This window comes from Primulina huaijiensis, chromosome 8, assembly GCF_012295235.1.
Source record: "Primulina huaijiensis isolate GDHJ02 chromosome 8, ASM1229523v2, whole genome shotgun sequence".
Lineage (NCBI taxonomy): Eukaryota > Viridiplantae > Streptophyta > Magnoliopsida > Lamiales > Gesneriaceae > Primulina > Primulina huaijiensis.
Window position 1 is genome coordinate 2,906,257 of NC_133313.1, and position 19,343 is coordinate 2,925,599.

The 19,343-nt window shown below is 32.5% G+C and overlaps 1 protein-coding gene across 1 annotated transcript; it reads left to right on the forward strand.

Moving 5' to 3' along the window:
- The first annotated feature begins 13,508 nt into the window (after positions 1 to 13,508).
- Positions 13,509 to 15,808, forward strand: LOC140983254 (uncharacterized). Its single transcript, XM_073450212.1, has 2 exons — positions 13,509 to 13,848; positions 14,437 to 15,808. Exons 1-2 carry the CDS (start codon positions 13,780 to 13,782, stop codon positions 15,523 to 15,525), a joined length of 1,158 nt encoding a protein of 385 aa, XP_073306313.1. The 5' UTR covers positions 13,509 to 13,779; the 3' UTR covers positions 15,526 to 15,808.
- The last annotated feature ends 3,535 nt before the right edge of the window (positions 15,809 to 19,343 follow it).

Consider the following 19,343-nt stretch of genomic DNA (forward strand, 5'->3'; position numbering starts at 1 on the left):
TGAAAAGAATTTCCACTATAATATTTTGTGGTGTACAACTCACTCACTGTGTTTCCAAAGAGAACACACACTCTCTTAATACAGGAGAACAAACACCTCACAAATATTATAGAATATTATAAGATGAGAGAAAACTCGAAGAAGGGATGATTTCAGAATGAAGGTAGGAGCTCTATTTATAGAGCCCTTTGTCCGTGTGAATACGCGTTAAAAACGCGTATTCATATTTCCGTCTGAAATATTAGTCAACCCACGTTTAAAATTCAGCTGCCTTTTCTTGACTTTTCAACCGACACTTAGAGGAAAAATAAATAGAACTAAACACTGTGACAAGGATTGAAGCCAACGACAACTGATGCGGAAGTTCCTAATCGTTGCACATATTTTAATTTATTTATTTATTTTTTTTGACAGGATATTTTAATTTATTTTTATAAAATGAATAACAGGAAAGTAGGGATGTCAAAATCAGGCATGACCTATCAACCCTAGATGGTCAACCCGAAAAAAAATCAAGTTTAAACTTAAGGTTTTCGGGTTCGGGTCAGATCGGGTTGTACCCGATAGCTGACCCGAAAAAAAATGATCGGTTTGGTTGGGTTCAGGTTGACCCGAAAATTTAATTTTTTTAAAAAAATATAATCAATAAATATTGCCTACATTTTTATATATTGTATGTCTGAAAAAATATTTATTGTATATTTAGATAAAAAATTTCCATAATTTAATATTTATTTTGAACAATAATTTTTATTTTTTTAAACAATTGTTTATTTGATTTAGTAAATATACTTTATTTTTTTACAATTAGACTTTCAAATATATGATTGAGATTTTGTTATTATGTGTTTAAATTAAAATATTATTAGTATTTTTGAATTTTATTTAATTTTCTTTCAAAAAAATTTAAAAAAAATTCATAATCGAGTTAATCGGGTTGATTCGGGTTTGGTTGAGAGTTTTCGAGTTGGCTCCGGTTCGGGTTGGGTTCGGGTTGAGCAATTTTTGAATAGTACTATTGCTCAACCAAAAATTGCTCAACCCGACCCAACCCACCTGAATTGACACACATACAGGAAAGTAGTCCTCTAGTTTCTTAGACTAGAAATATATACATTCGTAAATAGATAGGGATAATTTTTTTAAAAAAAAACATACAAAAAACTCACGTGAGACGGTCTCACGGATCAATTTTGTCACTCATGAAAAAATAATATTTTTTATTATAAATTTAAGCATAGTTAATCCGTTTTACTAATAAAGATAGGTAAAATCATTAACAAGAGGAATACTATTAAAAAGATAACAATGCAACCCCAAGATAAAACCCACTTGATTATGTCCTGTGTTTAACTTTTATTCTCAATTTGAATATTCGACGCAACTTATTCAGTAACAAAAAGTTGGTTGGATAAACCCAACCATGTAAGTGGAGTGGAGTTATCTCATTATTTCGATAGGAAATAAAGCTACCGTTTGGTGCGGATATTTGTTTCTTTCAATGATAATTCAAATTATACAAAAGATTAGAATCATAATTCATTATATTATTCGTATATATTTATTTATCATATTTATATTATATACTCGTTATTTTGTTCCCAAATGTTTAATTCATCACCCGTATTATTTTTTCAATTTTTAATTTAATTAATTACTAATCGACAGAAAGCTAATTCTTTTTAAATATTCTTAAATTCTTTCTGTCTTTTTGGTATTATCCAGCTCTTGTTATTTGGTAGTAATTATCAAATCAACATTCCCAAATTTTATTTGTTTTTTTATTTTGTTTTTCCCATTATTCTCAGGCTAAAAGCCTGCAAATGTCGGAGGTCATTCAACCTCTAATTCGAAAGATTCAGAAACAATTGATTCTGAACGAAGCACGTTACGTTGATAAAATCATGAAATAATTCAAGCCTGTCCAATGAAAATAAAATTGGAAGAAAAATTTGATGTGATCGTCGGACAAAAAACAATTAGTCTAGTATGCTCAGCTTTTATAATAATAATAATCAAGAAATTAATTTGTGGTTTTTGGGTACGGTGAAAATGGGATCAAGGTTCCTTGTACAGACAATACCAACCAATCTACGGCTCCATTGTTGTTTTTTGGAAAAGAATTGTAAAAAAATCAGACAGATTAATGATTCCGTAGTGAATTTACATATAAATCAAACAAAAAAGATAGATATTTTTTGTGTCCCCGTTAAGACACGATCCATCTGTGTGTATTGCATGTCCCATTAATATCCCACGCTGTTTCATTGCATTATTCCAAGGAAAGAGTTAAATGGCCTGTTGGTAAGGGAGCATGGATATACAATTTGGTTCCACCAGAAAGGTGTTCGATTCCAGCCACACACGTGCAACCACCCAGATACGCACAAAACTTTGGGTGGCTCACGCATGGATCGGGTCATGTTGGAGATGGCTCGAATCAATCGAACCCACCCAACGGCCACAGGGATATAAATTTAGGGTCTTGTGTGTAGGTTTAGGTTGTTGGCCTAATTTCGTGTTAGGCAACTTCCCATTATAGATGTATTCAATTCGTGCAAGGAAAAATAAGTGAAAGATTTTTTCCATGCATCTTGGTTTGTTTTTTAATAAAATCAAGAAGACAGGTGGAGAGCCACATCCAGTTCAAGTGGTCTTACAAAATCGAGAATTTATTTGTAATTTTCGAAAAATTCAACTTTATATTTCTTTTATTACAATTTTGGATACAATCTGAAAATTGTATTTTTGTCTTTTTTTTTTTTAGGGAGAAGCAACAACCACTACTTTCGGTCTTAATCCAGGAACCTGCAAAACCACGTCAACTGGATAAACCGTATTAAGTAAACTATATGCTGCAGACTCAACCAAAAAAGTGTTGGTAAGTGAATCAAACTCGTTATTTTTGTCTCCCTCTTAAATGCAGAAGTTACACCTCTAGTAAAAAAATTTTTGGATATAAACTAGTGTTAGACCATGTCTCCCATGAATAATAGATTGCTTAAACTTAGAAGTAAATGAATCGGGTTTGAGACCAAACATTTAGTAATAGCTAATCCATAATTTGGGCTTCACATTTCATTTGTGAGGTTGGCAATATTTGGGCTTTATTTCAATTGCTGACCAAAATTTGAAAATTAAATCGAAATACAAGGTATTCTATTTAGGTGGTTCTTCAATACCTCCTTGATTATTGCCTACCACATCCATATTTCTTTATGATTCGATTAGTAGAAATTACTAAATCAAGTTGTAAAAATTTATTATATGATACAATAAATTTTTAATGTCTTTATAAAATTGAGGTGAGAAAGAACCACTAATTGGAAATTGGAATATAGAAAATGAATGTTTGATTTAAACAGAAATCAAAGTTTATGTCGTTTAAAGGTAGTATTTGCTTTCCATAGATCCTTTTACTTTATTAATTTTGATAAATTTATAAATTAGGAGCAAAAAGTGAGCACATGTTTAAAGGTATATTCCAAGGTTTATGTCCTGAAAAGATCGATGCAAGAAAGCTTAATGCCATGGGAAAAGCAAACACGTGAAATGTTTCTTAAAAAAGCTACGGAATTTTCTGAAATGGTCCTATTGCTTTCCCTGCCGCACGTCCTTTTAGCGTATGAAATATGTTTATTTCATAAATGTGTTCCAGGCATTTATAGAAGATTTTTCTTTTAAAAAAAATTGTTTTTTGTTAATGGATAGAGTAGCGACTAAAAGTGTGAAAATCTTAAAATCTTTATCTTAACAAAAAAATAACAAAATAGATTAATGCCTCGAAATAAGATATCTCCTATGGGATTGGCTACTGCTGAGTTGATCCGATCTATATGTATAGTGAAATGTAATATTTTTGACACAAAGATAATACTTTGAATTCAAACTAGTATATATTACACAATATAACATAACAAAAAAACATATATAATTTTGCAGTAAAAAATAATACCGTAGACATAAAAAGTAATATTTTTTTGTGGATAAAATCGGGTTAGAGATACGTATCACATAGTCGAACCATGAGATAGTCTCATATGAATTTTTGCGACAGAATAATAATGTTTTACAAAATAGCATCACAAAACATGCTATGTAGTAAAGTCACCAATGAAAGACTATATAATTCACTTGTTTTTGTTACAAATATAATTTTCTCGAACAGGAGTCTTATTAGAGAAGTCCTAATGTCTCACAAGGCTTGTTGGAATAAATTCACTTTTGTGAATTGAATTGATGCATTCACCATGGATGAGTTAATGAATTTTTAAATTTATGTAACATGTTTTATTAGTTCAATTTAATTCATTTAATTGTCTAAGACAAGAAACTGGTGCATTGAATAGTATATCAAGACTATAAATATGTGTCCAATTTTATTAGAAAGGACAATCGAAAAATAATTAAATGAAAGTCTTTCATTTTTGCATTATGGCCTTTATCTGTTTTCTGTTCTAAAAGATGATTACGATCAGATATATTTTTTGTTTGTCGGAGTAACATTTTATACTTGTTTGCTACTGGTACTGTAGTTGTAACCTGGGAGCCGGATAGATGTTTATACGATCCTCAAAATACTATCGGTGATGTGGTGAATCTGTTTTAAAAAAACTGTATTTTTCACATGTTTCAGGTCACATACTCGTTAAAATTATCGGAGTTTATCACATTTCTTGTTCTTCTTACAAATATATATTCATGTATATTTTTATTTTTATATATTTATATTGATGTTTTTCTATAATAGATTTCTCCTCCTTATTTATTGGGTAACGATGCTAAAACATAATTCTTATTTTTCAAATATTTGATTGTTTCTGCTTGTGTTTCAAATATGACTAATGAATTTGATATCTCAACATCGTTAGTGACTGTTCCTAATGTTAGGGTGTCGGCCCCACCGATGAATGTTCATGTCGCTATAGTGTCGGTTAATCATGCTGATAAACCGAAGAAATTTGATGGTTCGAATTTCAAGGCAACAAAAAATATATATAAAATTTTTTTAACCTCACTACCTTGAATTTGGCAAATTTTTTGACTAATGATGCTCCTAAACCTGTTGAGGACGATAGATATATTCAATTTTCTAGTGCTATTGATGCATATCACCATTCTGATTTCTTATGTAGAAATTACATAATGAATGGCTTAGCCGACTCGCTGCACAATACTTACATTGACAAGAGAACAACTAATGAGTTATGGGAGTATTTTGACCAGAAATATAAGTCTAAGAATGTCAGAGCCAAAAAATTCATTGTTAGACGATTATCGGATTATAAGATGGTGAACTCCAAAACTGTGATCCGTGAAGTTCAAGAGTTCCAGGTCATCTTGCATTCATGTTGAATGTATGATATTGAATGAATATTTCCAAATTGCACTTGGAAAGATTTTAAGAACAATTTGAAACATTAACAAAAAGAGATGAATGCAAAAAAAAAAAAAAATGGTTGTTAGGTTTCTATTGTAGAAGACAAAAAGGGTATGAGAAAAGACTGTTCAATTCTGTTGTGGCTAAAGCCAATGTGGTCGAGCATGGTCAAGGTCAAAGGCCAAGAAAAACACTGACATGTTTGTAAGAAGTGCTAGGTTAGGACCCGAGAAAGATATTTTCAAGAGAAAATTCTCTAAAAATTGCTACAATTGTGGTGGTTCGGGTCACAAGGTTTCAGAGTTCAAGAAACCGAAGAAAAATAGGGAGATAAAGGTGGTGGATGACTTATCTCAAGAGGTTTCTAATATGAATCTATGTAATTGTTTTTGAAGTGAACTTGATGGGTTCAGACCCAATGGACTGGTGGATTGATACTAGAGCTACTCACCCCGTCTATTATTATAAAGAGATGTTTGTAACTCTTGAGGGATCTGAGGACGAAGAAAAGTTGTTCATGGAGAATTCCGCTACATCTGATTTCAAAGGTCAAGTAAAGGTGATTTTGAAGATGGCATATGAAAAAAAGCTGACTATGAACAATGTGTTTTATGTGCCGGACACTCACAAAAAATTGGTGTTTGGATCATTTTTAAACCAACATTATTTTCACATTTTCTTTGAGTCAAATAAATGTTGTTCTGTCTAAAAATGAAATGTTTGTTGGGAATATGTAACGCCCCAAATTCGACGATTGTTCAATCTCTTCTTGAAGCGATGCAACTTCAAGACTTCATTTGCCATGATCGTCGGGGCATATGTCCTAAGAGCGTTGAACTAGGAGATGTATTGAAAGGGGATCGATTAAGGTACCCGTATGCGCAACGGAAGTTTCAAAATAATTTTGTAGCAAGAAAACAGAACACCTTAAGCCTATAATGTGTAGCAAATACGAAAACACGAAAATGACATTCATACTGTTTTTAGAAATATTACCTATCAATCACAATGGATTGATGATGGCTCCAACTTAGTTGATATACAACTAAGCTCTTGAATGACAGACACAATCTACAATCTTCCTTTGAGCACTCCTTGCTAAAAAATTAAGCTCATCACCAACAAGCTAGAACCCCTCTTACTTTGCACTAGAAAAATAAGAGGATTTTTCTTTGAGAAATGTTTTCTTTTTTCAACAATTGAAGAAGAAAAATTGAGAAAAAAATTAAGGGAAATTTCGTCCAAGAGATTGAGAGAGAGAAGGGAGGATGACTTTTCTTGGTTGTGGAAAAAGTTAGACTAGGTACGTGCAAGCCATTCCTTGGATATTGAAAAAGTTGTCTCCCAACCCTTCACCTCCTATGCATGCATTCTATTTGGGTTTGTAACAATTACAAAGCCCATGGACTTTTATTTAAATATCTCAGACACATTTGAAACCATTTAAATTTTACTTGATTTAACTCAAGCCCACTAGTTGAATAATTATTTACAATTAGGTTCTACAAGGCCCAATGTTATTTATTTAATTCAACATTTGAATTAATTTAATTATTTGGACTCTACTAGGTCCACTAGTGTTTAATTAATTCAACACTTGAATTAATTTAATTTAGTCCACAATAATGTTTATGAAAATCACAATTTTCAAATACATTATTTATTTGGCTAACTTTCAATTTAGGAACACTTCCACAAATTAAAAGTTACATTCCCCTTATAGAAATCGTACTTCTATTTTTCTTTACGCTTATAAACTTCTTTATAAGCCGTTCAACACATTGAACTATTTTACTTCTCAACGGGATCTAGAAAGCTAGTACTTGTGTGGCCCTCAATGGTTCATTGATACAACTAGCCGTGGGTTCACATCTCCATGTGATTCGGACTAAACATGTCCTTATATGAGCATACCCCAATTGCTCCATTCTTACTTATCAACTCCTTGATAACAAGAACGTCAGAACTCAAGTCTGATAGTACCCAACCAATCATGTTAAACGCCTAGCAGCATCGCTTACATGATTCCCTAGGTATCAAATGATAGTGCCTGCAAGAACCATTCAATTATGGTTAGCGTACAGTACGGTCCCTTCATCTCATATTCCCGACCGATTCGACAACCATTGGTATATCGAGAGTTGTCAATGAATCGATACTATGTGTCATGTCGTAGTTGCATCGATGGTGTAATCTATGAAACCCCTTTCATAATTACCACCATACTCTGATCAGAAATTTCATACTAAAAGATGATTACGATCAGATATATTTTTTGTTTGCCAGAGTAAAATTTTATACTTATTTGCTATTGGTACTGTAGTTGTAACATGGGAGCCGGATAGATGTCTGTACGATCCTCAAAGCACCATCGGTGATGTGGTAAATCTGTTTAAAGGAAACTGTGCTTTTCACATGTCTCAGGTAACATACTCGTTAAAATCATTGGAGTCTACCACATTTCTTGTTCTTCTTACAAATATATATATATTTATATTAATGTTTTTCTATAATAGATTTCCTTCTTATTTATTGGATAACGATCCTCAAAACATAATTCTTATTTTTCAAACATTTTATTGTTTGTGCTTGTACTAATGAAATTGATATCTCAACACTGCTAGTTACTATTCCTAATGTTAGGGTGTCGGCCCCACCAGTGAATGTTCATGTCGCTATAGTGTCGGTTAATCATGCCGATAAACTAGAGAAATTTGATGGTTCGAATTTCAAGGCAACAAAAGATGTTTTCTTTTACCTCACTATCTTGAACCTGGCAAATTTTTTTTTACTAATGATGCTCCTATACCTGCTGAGGGCGATAGATATATTCAATTTGTTAGTGTTATTGATGCATGCCACCATTCTGATTTCTTATGTAGAAATTACATAATGAATGGCTTGACCGAATCGCTGCACAATGTTTACATTGACAAGAGAACAACTAATGAGTTATGGGAGTATTTTGACCAGAAATATAAGTCTAAGAATGTCGGAGCCAAAAAATTCATAGTTGGACGATTATCGGATTATAAGATGGTGAACTCCAAGACTGTGATCCGTAAAGTTCAAGAGTTCCAAGTCATCTTGCATTCATGTTGAATGAATATTTCCAAATTACAGCTATTATTGAGAAACTGCCTCCAGTTCGGAAAGATTTTAAGAACAATTTGAAACATTAACGAAAAGAGATGAATGCAAAAAAATGGTTGTTAAGTTTCTATTGTAGAAGACAACAGGGGTTATGAGAAAAGACTATTCAATTCTGTTGTGATGGTCGAGCACGTTCAAAGCTCGAAGGCCAAGAAAAACACTGGCACGTTTGGAAGAGGTGCTAGGTTAGGACCCGAGAAAGATATTTTCAAGAGAAAATTCTCTGAAAATTGCTATAGTTGTGGTGATTCGGGTCACAAGGTTTCAGAGTTCAAGAAACCAAAGGAAAATAGGGAGATAAATGTGGTGGATGACTTATCTCAAGAGGTTTCTAATATGAATCTTTGTAATTGTTTTTGAAGTGAACTTGATGGGTTCAGACCCAATGGACTGGTGGATTGACACTAGAGCCACTACTCACTTCGTCTATTCCTATAAAGAGATGTTTGTAACTCTTGAGGATTCTGAGAACGAGGAAAAGTTGTTCATGGAGAATTCCGCTACCTCTGAATTCAAAGGTCAAGTAAAGGTGATTTTGAAGATGTCATATGAAAAAGAGCTGACTATGAACAATGTGTTGTATGAGCCGGGGCACTCACAAAAAATTGGTGTTTGGGTCACTTTTAAACCAACATTATTTTCACATTTTCTTTGAGTCAAATAAATGTTGTTCTGTCTAAAAATGAAATGTTTTTTGGGAATATGTAGTGTCCAACATTCGATGGTTGTTCAATCTCTTCTTGAAGCGATGCAACTTCAAGACTTCATCCACCATGATCGTCGGGGCATATGTCCTAAGAGTGTTGAACCAGGAGGTGTATTCTACCACTGACATATTTGGAGCTTGAGTAAAATTTTCAAACTCACTCAATTTTTGTAATTTGGCTTCAGCCAAATAGTATTGTTTTAGGAAAACATCTCAGAAGTACTATTAGCTCACTCGTCCAGCACCGGTCATGGTTGGCCAGTAAAGCAATATACTTTCACAAGAGAATGTTCAAATGATAACTCCTACCTATTTTATACATGATTCAACTGTTGAATATTATCACCCAGTTTTATTCTCTCGATCAATTTTTATTTATGTTGGGATTGTTGAAATAAATAAACTTTTGTGAATTGAATGGATGCATTTACTATAGATGAGTTAATGGAGTTTTAATTCATGTAAGATGTTTTATGAGTTAAATTTAATTCATTTAAATATCTAAGACATGAAACTGATGCATTGAATAAGAAAATATGTTTTCAATTTTTTTAGAAAGGACAGTCCAAAAATAACTAAGTCAAAAAGTTTTTTATTCTTGCATTTTCGTATTTTTCTGTTGAGTGGGTCTCATGTGAGACCGTCTCACGGATCTTAATTTGTGAGACGGGTCAACCCTACCCATATTCATAGTAAAAAGTAATACTCTTAGCATAAAAAGTAATACTTTTTTCATGGATGACCCAACTAAGAGATCCGTCTCACAAATACGACCCGTGAGACCGTCTCACACAAGTTTTTGCATTTTCTGTTTTTTGTTTCAAAAAGTGATTAGCATAAAAAGTAATAATTTTTCATGGATGATCCAAATAAGAGATCCGTCTCACAAATACGACCCGTGAGACCGTCTCACACAAATTTTTGTCTTTTCTATTTTTTGTTTCAAAAAGTGATTACGAACATATATATTTTCTGTTTATTGGAGTAGCATTTTGTGCTTATTTGCTATTGATATTGTCCTTGTATCTTGGGAGATAAACGTCTATACAACTCTCAAAACACCATCGGTGAACGGACGAATCTGCTTTAAGAAAATTGTGTTTTTCACAGGCCTCGGTCACCTACTCGTTCAACTCGTCGGAGCCTACCACATTTCTTTCTCTTGTGATAAATATATTCGTATATATTTATAATTTTATCTATTGTTATTAATGTTTTTTCTACAAGTTTTGTTTGATATAGTTTATTTGATTGACGTTGGTTGCATGAAACTGTATTCAGTCCAAAAAGTTTATTCAGTGATACATATAAGTAAAGGTCACGGTTGTCCGTTAAAAAAAACACAAAAAATAGAAAATCCCTAGTGACAAGAAACTATTTTTGTTTTAGTCTTTTAATTTATAACTAAAAGTCTAAAACGTTTTTTAATGCTATTAAAAATGAGTAATTATCTTTTCCAATTTTTATTGACTAATTTTTAATTCTAAAAATAAATTAATTAATTGAAGGAAAATGTAAACAGGGTTGAAGCAGGTTGTCATTATTTAAAAAATAATAAGCAAACTTGAGCCAGCATCGACTAGTTTCATACAATTACCCAAAAAAGTAATTGTTATAAATCACGATTCTTCGTCAAAATTACAAGTCTTTTTTTTTAAAAAAAAAATTTGAAATTGAAACAAAAATAAGTCTTTCAACGAACCCATTAAATCAAAGAGAAGACCGATTTCAAGGTTGTAAAAGTTATTTTTGAAGAAAAAATTTGAATTTTTGTATAATTATTTTATGATATCACATTTCAATTCGATTTTAAAATTTAACGTGATACGTACATAAGCTCTTAAACTATAACTCAAGTTTGGGTGCAGTGCATATCAAATTACTTAAATAGAATTGCTAAAAAATTTTGCTTAAATAGAATTAATATAGCAAATTTTCGAAATAATTTTTTTCTTAAGATGTGCGTTGGATTTTTATAAATACAAATCTTTTTTTTTATGAAATAAATACACATATTTTACTTGACTCAGTTTGCTGACACATGTAATATGACGGGGGAAAACGTCGAATGGTAGAATATATGGTTGACCTAAATTAGCATCAAGAGGAAAAAAAGATTGGACTCTGTATGTATTTTTAATTTATTTTATACAGGCACGGGCGGAACCACATGCAAATATACCCGAACTTTAGTTTGGATGGTCAAAATTTTTTTTTTTTAAAAAATTATATGTAAATTTTGTATAATTTTAGAATAATATGATATAACCCGGATAAATCAATTTAAAATATTAAAAGATTCTAGAGTTTAAAATTCTAGTTCGAATAGAGCCATATTTCTGGCTCTGCCACTGTTAATACAAGCGATCTTTTGATATTTTATTTTTATTATATATTTAGATTATAACACATAAAGCTTCGTACATTGGAAAATAAAAAGAAATAGGCTCGCAAACACAAATTAAGTTACCTTTTTCATTTTAGGTGATCTACATCTTAAACTCACATCTACACGGACGTAATGCTTTTACGTTTCTTGTGAACGATGCGATTTAACGTTTTTGCATAAGTTTCACTATAATAAGAATTTTAAAATTGTTATGTTATACTTATATTTTGATTTATTATCTCAATTTATCACACGAATCGAACGGGGTTGGAGTAAGAACTCAACTTAGTTGGACTGCCACATCAATGAATAAAATTTATTGAAAACCATTTAAATGTCTTCAATGAAATCAGATTCTTTTTGAAAAATTAAATAATATATAAAATTTATATACGTTTTTATTTTGATTAGAAAAATCGATGTCTAGAACATATACCACTTGAACCAAGATGTAGAAGTTTGTTTGGGTTGTTATCTTATCACAAAGCGAAGTGAATAGAATCGAAAAGTTCTCAACGAAAATACTCTAACGCTAAGGTCAATAATCGGTCGGACGAAAATTGTGACATTTAGATATTATTCCACCTTTATTTTATCAAAAAGGAAAAAAAATCGAGTGTTAATATTAATTGAGAGTTTTTTTTTGTAGTGATAGGAAAGACAAGAACACTATCGTCCAAATAATATAAACTATAAAAAGTGTTATGTGTATCATATTTAAATATTTTCCAATGATGTTCTTGATGTTGTAATATTTAGTGACAACACGTAGCGGAATATTATAACACACAAATACATAACTAAAATTAAAAAACTCATGATTAATTGTGCACAAATATGTATATTTGTGCGGTGCCTCATGTCAAAATCTAGTGATTTTAATTAAAACTATTTTTCTCAATACTTTGAGAAAATAAATTACTTTCTAAATAAACAACTAAACTACAACGTATTCAAGAAATAAAAAACACGATGTCGATAACAAGATTACTAAAGACACGATCTTCAGCCAACATTTTCACATATGTTGTCTGCTGATGTATTCAACAATCAAGTCAACACATAACACATTACTCTTCAAAACAACTATTTCTTTGTGGATTGTTTTTCTCTAAATTTCACAGCTTGTGGGAGTGCAAAACTGAGCAGCCACCGAACGTCCAAGCAAAATTCAAACGCCAAAAAGTTCTTTTCTTTATCTTGCTTCTCTTATTTATAGTTTCTTCATCTCTTAGGGTTTATCTCTAAAAGAAATCCTACAAAATATGAAATCAAGAGATTTATTAGAAATAAATTCTTTTCAAACAAAAATATCATATCATAAAATCCTTATCATAAATTTCATATCTAGAAAAGAAATCCTTAATTTAATATTTCACACAAACTTATATATAAAGAAAAATATGTTAAAGCAATAATATTTTAAGTAATAAATTATATCTTGGAAATCAAAATTATTTTTCATTTCAAAGTGTTTTTTAACTTCTGCATACAATTTCAAAATATTTTATTGACTAAAAATTGAAAAAAAACTTAAAATAAACTCTTACAAATAATATTTTATTATATATGAAAAACGTAGTTCAGAAATTGTTTTAAAGATTATTTTCATAAATATTGAATATTAATATTAATAATTTATGGAGATTTTAATGTTTCAGATTTCCACGCGCATAAGTTATACTTGAGCAAGTCAATAGACGTGTTTTAGGGACTGAGTCCCAATCAAATTGCATCCAGTGAAACGACCAAAATACCCATCTATTGATGAAATGTAATGAAATTGACAATGGGCATTTTGGTCAAGTAGAGAAATATTCCCGGCCTTGAAAAAGATGTATATTAATGGGCATGTGTGTAAGAAGACAAGAGAAACGGCTTCCTTGCACCCATCCATTCACAACCAGAGAGGCATATTGACGCAGATATCCGTTTCCGTTTCCGTTTCGGTTTCCGGGTCTTCTTTTTGTTAACCTGGGAGAAAGAAGTTTGGGTTATTTGTAAAAGTTTGATTTTTTTTTTCTAACCCCCGGTTGCAGAAATTTTCAAGCTTGGAGAGAGAGAGATCTTCATTGGGTTTTAATTTATTTACTTTTTTTTCTTCCTTTTGATCTTGAAATTTAGAGTTGATTTTGGGAGAAAGTGTTTTTGATGGCTGAAGGGGGATCTTATCATTGTTCCAAGAAGAGCGATGATATATGCGGCAAATCCTGCGGCGAGGTAGCTTTTCTTTACCTTTTTTTTTTTTTTTTTTTTTTTTTTTTTTTTTTTTTTTTNGTTGGATTGCATCGAGAAAAATTCGATTTTTGATTTTTCAGAAGATAATGATGCATAAGGTTTTTGGGTTTGACCCCCACCCCCTAATCGGGAATTTTAATGCTGGGTAGCTTTTCTTTTCATTTTTTGGGCCTGTGCTGTTTTTTTGGGGAAAATAAAGGTGAATGCCATGGAAAATTTTAAATTGGGGAACTAGTTTTGCCCCTGCTGGATTTGTGGTGGATTGAATTTACTGCGATTAGATGACTACAGATTGATGTGTGATTTTTGACCAAGTTCTGTCGATCAAATCTCTCTTGTATGATATTTTTTGGCGTAGAAACCTGAAACATGAGATTCAAGATCCCATTTTTATGATATTTAAATGTTTGTAGATAATTTTTTTGTTCCTCAATGCTTCTTTTGCATTCAAATATAGCAGCAATGTGGATACTTAAGTTATTCACCATGTTGTTCTCAAGTTCCGATTCTCCTTAAACAGATTTTCCATTTAAAGTTGGTTTTGAATTCGTTATGTTTTTTATTCTGCAGGATTCGGGACGGACCTTGAGTATGTCGAGATTGAAGTGTATTCTGCGTGGGCTGGATATAAAAGGCTATCTCTTTCTATTTGTGATGGTACCGACTTGTGTCTTCATTATTTATGTGCATGGCCAGAAGATTACATACTTTTTACGGCCTTTGTGGGACTCTCCGCCGAAGTCCTTCCATGAAATGCCTCACTACTATCATGAGAATGTGTCCATGGAGAATCTATGTAAACTTCATGGCTGGGAAATAAGGGAGTATCCTAGGCGTGTTTATGATGCCGTGTTGTTTAACAATGAGGTTGACATTCTCAAGATACGGTGGAAAGAATTGTACCCTTATGTAACTGAGTTTGTATTGCTCGAGTCAAATTCGACTTTCACTGGGCTGCCTAAGCCTTATGTATTTTCCTCTGTCCAAGACCAGTTCAAATTTCTTGAGGCACGGTTAACCTATGGGCAAGTTCCGGGGCGATTTAAGAAAGGAGAGAACCCATTTGTTGAGGAAGCATACCAGAGGCTTGCACTAGATTATCTTCTTAAACAAGCCGGGATTCAAGATGATGACTTGTTGATAATGTCTGATGTCGATGAGATACCGAGTCAGCACACTATTAATCTACTGAGGTGGTGTGATGGAATACCTCCAATTCTCCATCTTCGTTTGAAGAATTACTTGTATTCATTTGAGTTTCTCGTTGATGATAGTAGCTGGAGAGCATCGGTTCACATTTATCAATCGGGGAAGACGAAATATGCTCACTATAGGCAGTCTGATGAAATCTTGGTCGATGCGGGATGGCACTGTAGCTTTTGCTTTAGACACATTCGTGAGTTCATATTCAAGATGAAAGCTTACAGTCACGTCGATCGGGTGAGATTTTCTCATTTCTTGAATCCCACAAGAATCCAGAGAGCAATCTGCAAAGGTGATGATTTGTTTGATATGCTACCCGAGGAGTACACTTTCAAAGAAATCATTGGGAAAATGGGACCTATACCACATTCATACTCGGCTGTTCATCTCCCTGCATATCTTTTGGAGAATGCCGACCGATATAAATTTCTGTTACCCGGAAACTGTGTACGATAGTGACGCAACAACAAAGGTTCAAATTGTGAACCCATTGACAAAAGATTCGGGGGTGTTGTTTTTGAATGAATACCCAGAATTATTCATGTCATAACATTTTCGCAAAACATCTGGGAGAATCGAACACATTCTTTGATTTACAGTGAGTTTGTACATAGTTTTTGTTAGAGTTTATTTTCACGTGATTGAATAGTTTTTATCTTGTATGTATCAAACTTTTATTGCCCTTTCTTGGCATTCCTCTTGTTAGAAATTTTTTTGGATTGGAATTGATTTATTCATACGAGTATTGATTTCTTGACAGATACTAGAGGGAAGGCTTCATTTACGTCTTGAAGTTGCACTATATCTTACGTTTTTTTTTTTAATTCGGAAGATATTTGATATAATTAGATCTCGAACTTTAATTTGAAATCGTCCTACCAGATAAATTTTTTCGAGTCAGTCATTCTGTAAAATGTCTTCGGTTCGAGTGATTATCATTTCGTTCAATTTTCAACTTCAATCTTTGTTGCAAAAATATTTATTTCGATTCCTAGCTCCTTGGCCTATTTCTTCATCTCTCTAGTGTGAGAACTTTAATATCGATTTTTTTCTTTGCTATTTCAAAAACCCAAAAATTATAGTTTGGTGAATCGGTGCTTTAATTTGAATGTCGAATAATTACATTTATAATTTTGAGTGCAATTTTTTTAAAAAGAATATTTCCCTTTTGTAGTACCCAAAATTGTTCTAATTTCATATCCAAATATTATAATTTGTGTACAAAACTTGACTCACTTGGTGCTTGAATCGCTTACATTTGATAGCTAATTTTCGTATCTTACATATATTATAAACAATATAACTCTTTGCAAAGAAAAATTAAGTGGGTGTCAGATACGTAATCGTACCAAATTTGTGATTAATCCGATCTTTTCAATCAAATGACGTGGATCTCGATTCGGTTGTTATTTTAACTTCCATCTCTAAGCCACAAAGCTATGAATTTAAAGGAGGAATCCGATGAAATTTGCAGAAAAAATCTAAGAACATCTAATTTAATTATATTACTATGGATTAAAATACATTTTTAGAAGAAAAGCTTGAGGAATATCATGAAGCTGAAGAAATTATGCTAATGGAAATTGAAATAAACGAAATAAAATTAAGAGAATCCGCTGAAGCTTTTTGTTGTAATATTGTTGATGAATTCTCCAAGTGCGTTTCTCTGATCACTCATATTTGTTTTTATTTCATTCTTCCCAACAGTTTAGCTATCTTCCATGATCGTCCATCATGGATTGTGTCAACTTCATCAGTCGTGCGTTTCCTCGAACCAACTATAGCTCTAGTGGACTTTGACATCATTCAGGTTTTCACATCTGATGGACTTTTATTGTCGATAACTTTTTTTGCATAATTTGGGTCCAACAGTAATATTTGTCTGCAAGATCCCAAAGTTTTCCTAAACTCTCTAGTGAATGATGTAACAATAGATTCTTGTGTAGGAATCAGGTCTTCTACACTATTTCCCAAAACTTGAAGCATTCTGTAAGGCTGAACATTAGTAGTGAATCTATTGTCTATCGACACTTTGAACACCGGCTTCCCATTAACGCGTGCCGTGATGTAAAGTGTCTTGATATGTTTAGCCATCTCGGTTGTAGGCTATTTGATAACCACTCTTCTGCCTTCATCAACGAGAACTCCTGTACAATCTTTCACTGTCTCATTTTGGATAGTTTCTGTAACATTCCCCACCCTTGAAGGAGCATCAGACTCATACATCGTCTTGTGTTTAAGCTCATCAGGTAACACCAAAGAACCTGTGAAACAATCAAAAGAGACAAGAATTTGTCCTACTTTGAAGATAGATTTTTTATCACACTACTTCCTCCCTTAGATAACAAATCATCATCATTATCTTCAGTGATCGTTCTTCCAAACTTCCTCTTATCTTTTAAAGATTTTTTCGCCTCCGTTTCACGTTTTACAGCCCTTTCCCTTAGAGACTTTGGAAACTTTGGATCTCTACTGTGCATGGGTGGTGTCATTGGAGTAATCACAAACCGATGTTTTCGCCCCTCTCTTTGATGAACGACTAAGAGTGGCCTTTTCCAAGATGAGACTGCCCGTTGGTCAACCATTATTCCATGATTTATTGGTTTGGTTGAAGGACTTTCACCAACGTTTTCCATCATACCTTACATTCTCCCATCTATCAAATGTCTTCCCCCTAAAGTATTGATGATCCTTCCTCAGGAAAATCACTATTTTTGTATCTTCTAACTTCAAAAATCATTTTATCTCCCACCGCATTACTCTTCTTTTCGTCGAGAAAAACACCAAATCGGTATTATTCACATTCACATTGTCCACTGGAAGAAAATCATCTTCATCCACAATTATTGTCTTTTTTTTTTCTCAGAGAATTTTATAATTATCTTATTGATTATTTCTTGTAAGACATTTTTAAAAAGCCAACAAGCAATCATATTATAATTTAAGGATTTGTGATACTTATAATATCTCTTCCCTTCACTTTTTCTTTAGTTGACATATTCTGATATGGAGGATACCCTGTCCTCGAGATTAATCTCCGAATTCAGCACTGACATTTCTCGTATTCTTCCACCTTCATACATACTATGGCATATTAGGAGGTGTCACATCAAAAACTTGAATAACCGTTTATTTGTCATTATTGCGGTTTTGGTGCACTGAGTATGTTTTTCTCAAGAGACATTATAATGTTCAATGGAATTTCATGGCTAATAGAAGATGCAACTCCTTCTTGCATAGCTTCTTGTTAGAACTCGTGTACAAGTTGTTTCGACCAATCTTCCGCCACCATTAATATCTTCTACATGTGAGCTATGGTACTTTCCCTAAGACCGGGGAATTCTTTCATGCTTCTCAGTACACTTTGGAAGCATTGTGTCCCATCGGACATGCCGAAATTTGTTTGCATAGAAAAATTACGGGCGTGTCAGGCACGTAATCGTACCAAATTTCTGATTAATCTGACTTCTTCAATCAAACGACGTTAATCTTGATTCGATTGTTAGTTCTAACTTCCCTCGTTGAGCCACAAAGCTATGAATTTAAACGATGAATATGATAAAATGTGCATAAGAAACCCATGAACATCTAATTTAATTATGCTACGATGAATTGAAATAATATTTTTACAAGAAAAGCTTCTAGAATATCATGAAACTGAAGAAATTACGCTAATCGAAATTGAGATAAGGGATCTAAAATTCAGAGAATATGCATAAGCTTTTTGTTGTAATTTTGTTGATGAATTTGTCGAGAGCGTTTATCTAATGTCTCATGTTTGTTTTTGTTTCATTATTCCCAGCCATTTAGCCGTCTTTCATGATCGTCCATCATTGTATCATGAGTCAACTTCTTCAGTCGTGTGCTTTCTTGAACCAACTGCAGTTCTTGTGAACTTTGACAGGATTTGGGTTTTCATACACGACGGACTTTTGTTGTCGATGACTTTTTTCATAATTTAGGTCCAACAATAACCAATTAAAATTTATATAATTATGACAATCCAAAAATTTTAAGAAACTGAAATGATAAACCATGTAGACTAAAGCTGAATTCTAATTCAAATAAAATAAATATAATATCTAACAACTTCAGATTATCGGTTGCAACTGGGAGTCGGTAGGTTGGGACGCGTAAAAAAGGCACACACCGAATATATCGCTTTCTACCGTTCCACTATATCCACGTTTAACTCAAAAAAATAAAAATAAATAAATAAATAAAACTTTATTTATTCTTATTATTAGTATTATTATTTTTTTATTTTTTATTTA

Bases quoted from the DNA above. Each gene is read 5' to 3' on its own strand.
- LOC140983254 (XM_073450212.1), top strand. From the start codon at position 13,780: ATGGCTGAAGGGGGATCTTATCATTGTTCCAAGAAGAGCGATGATATA. The intron at 13,849-14,436 runs GTAGCTTTTCTT...TTTATTCTGCAG, and splicing joins GCGGCAAATCCTGCGGCGAG to GATTCGGGACGGACCTTGAG.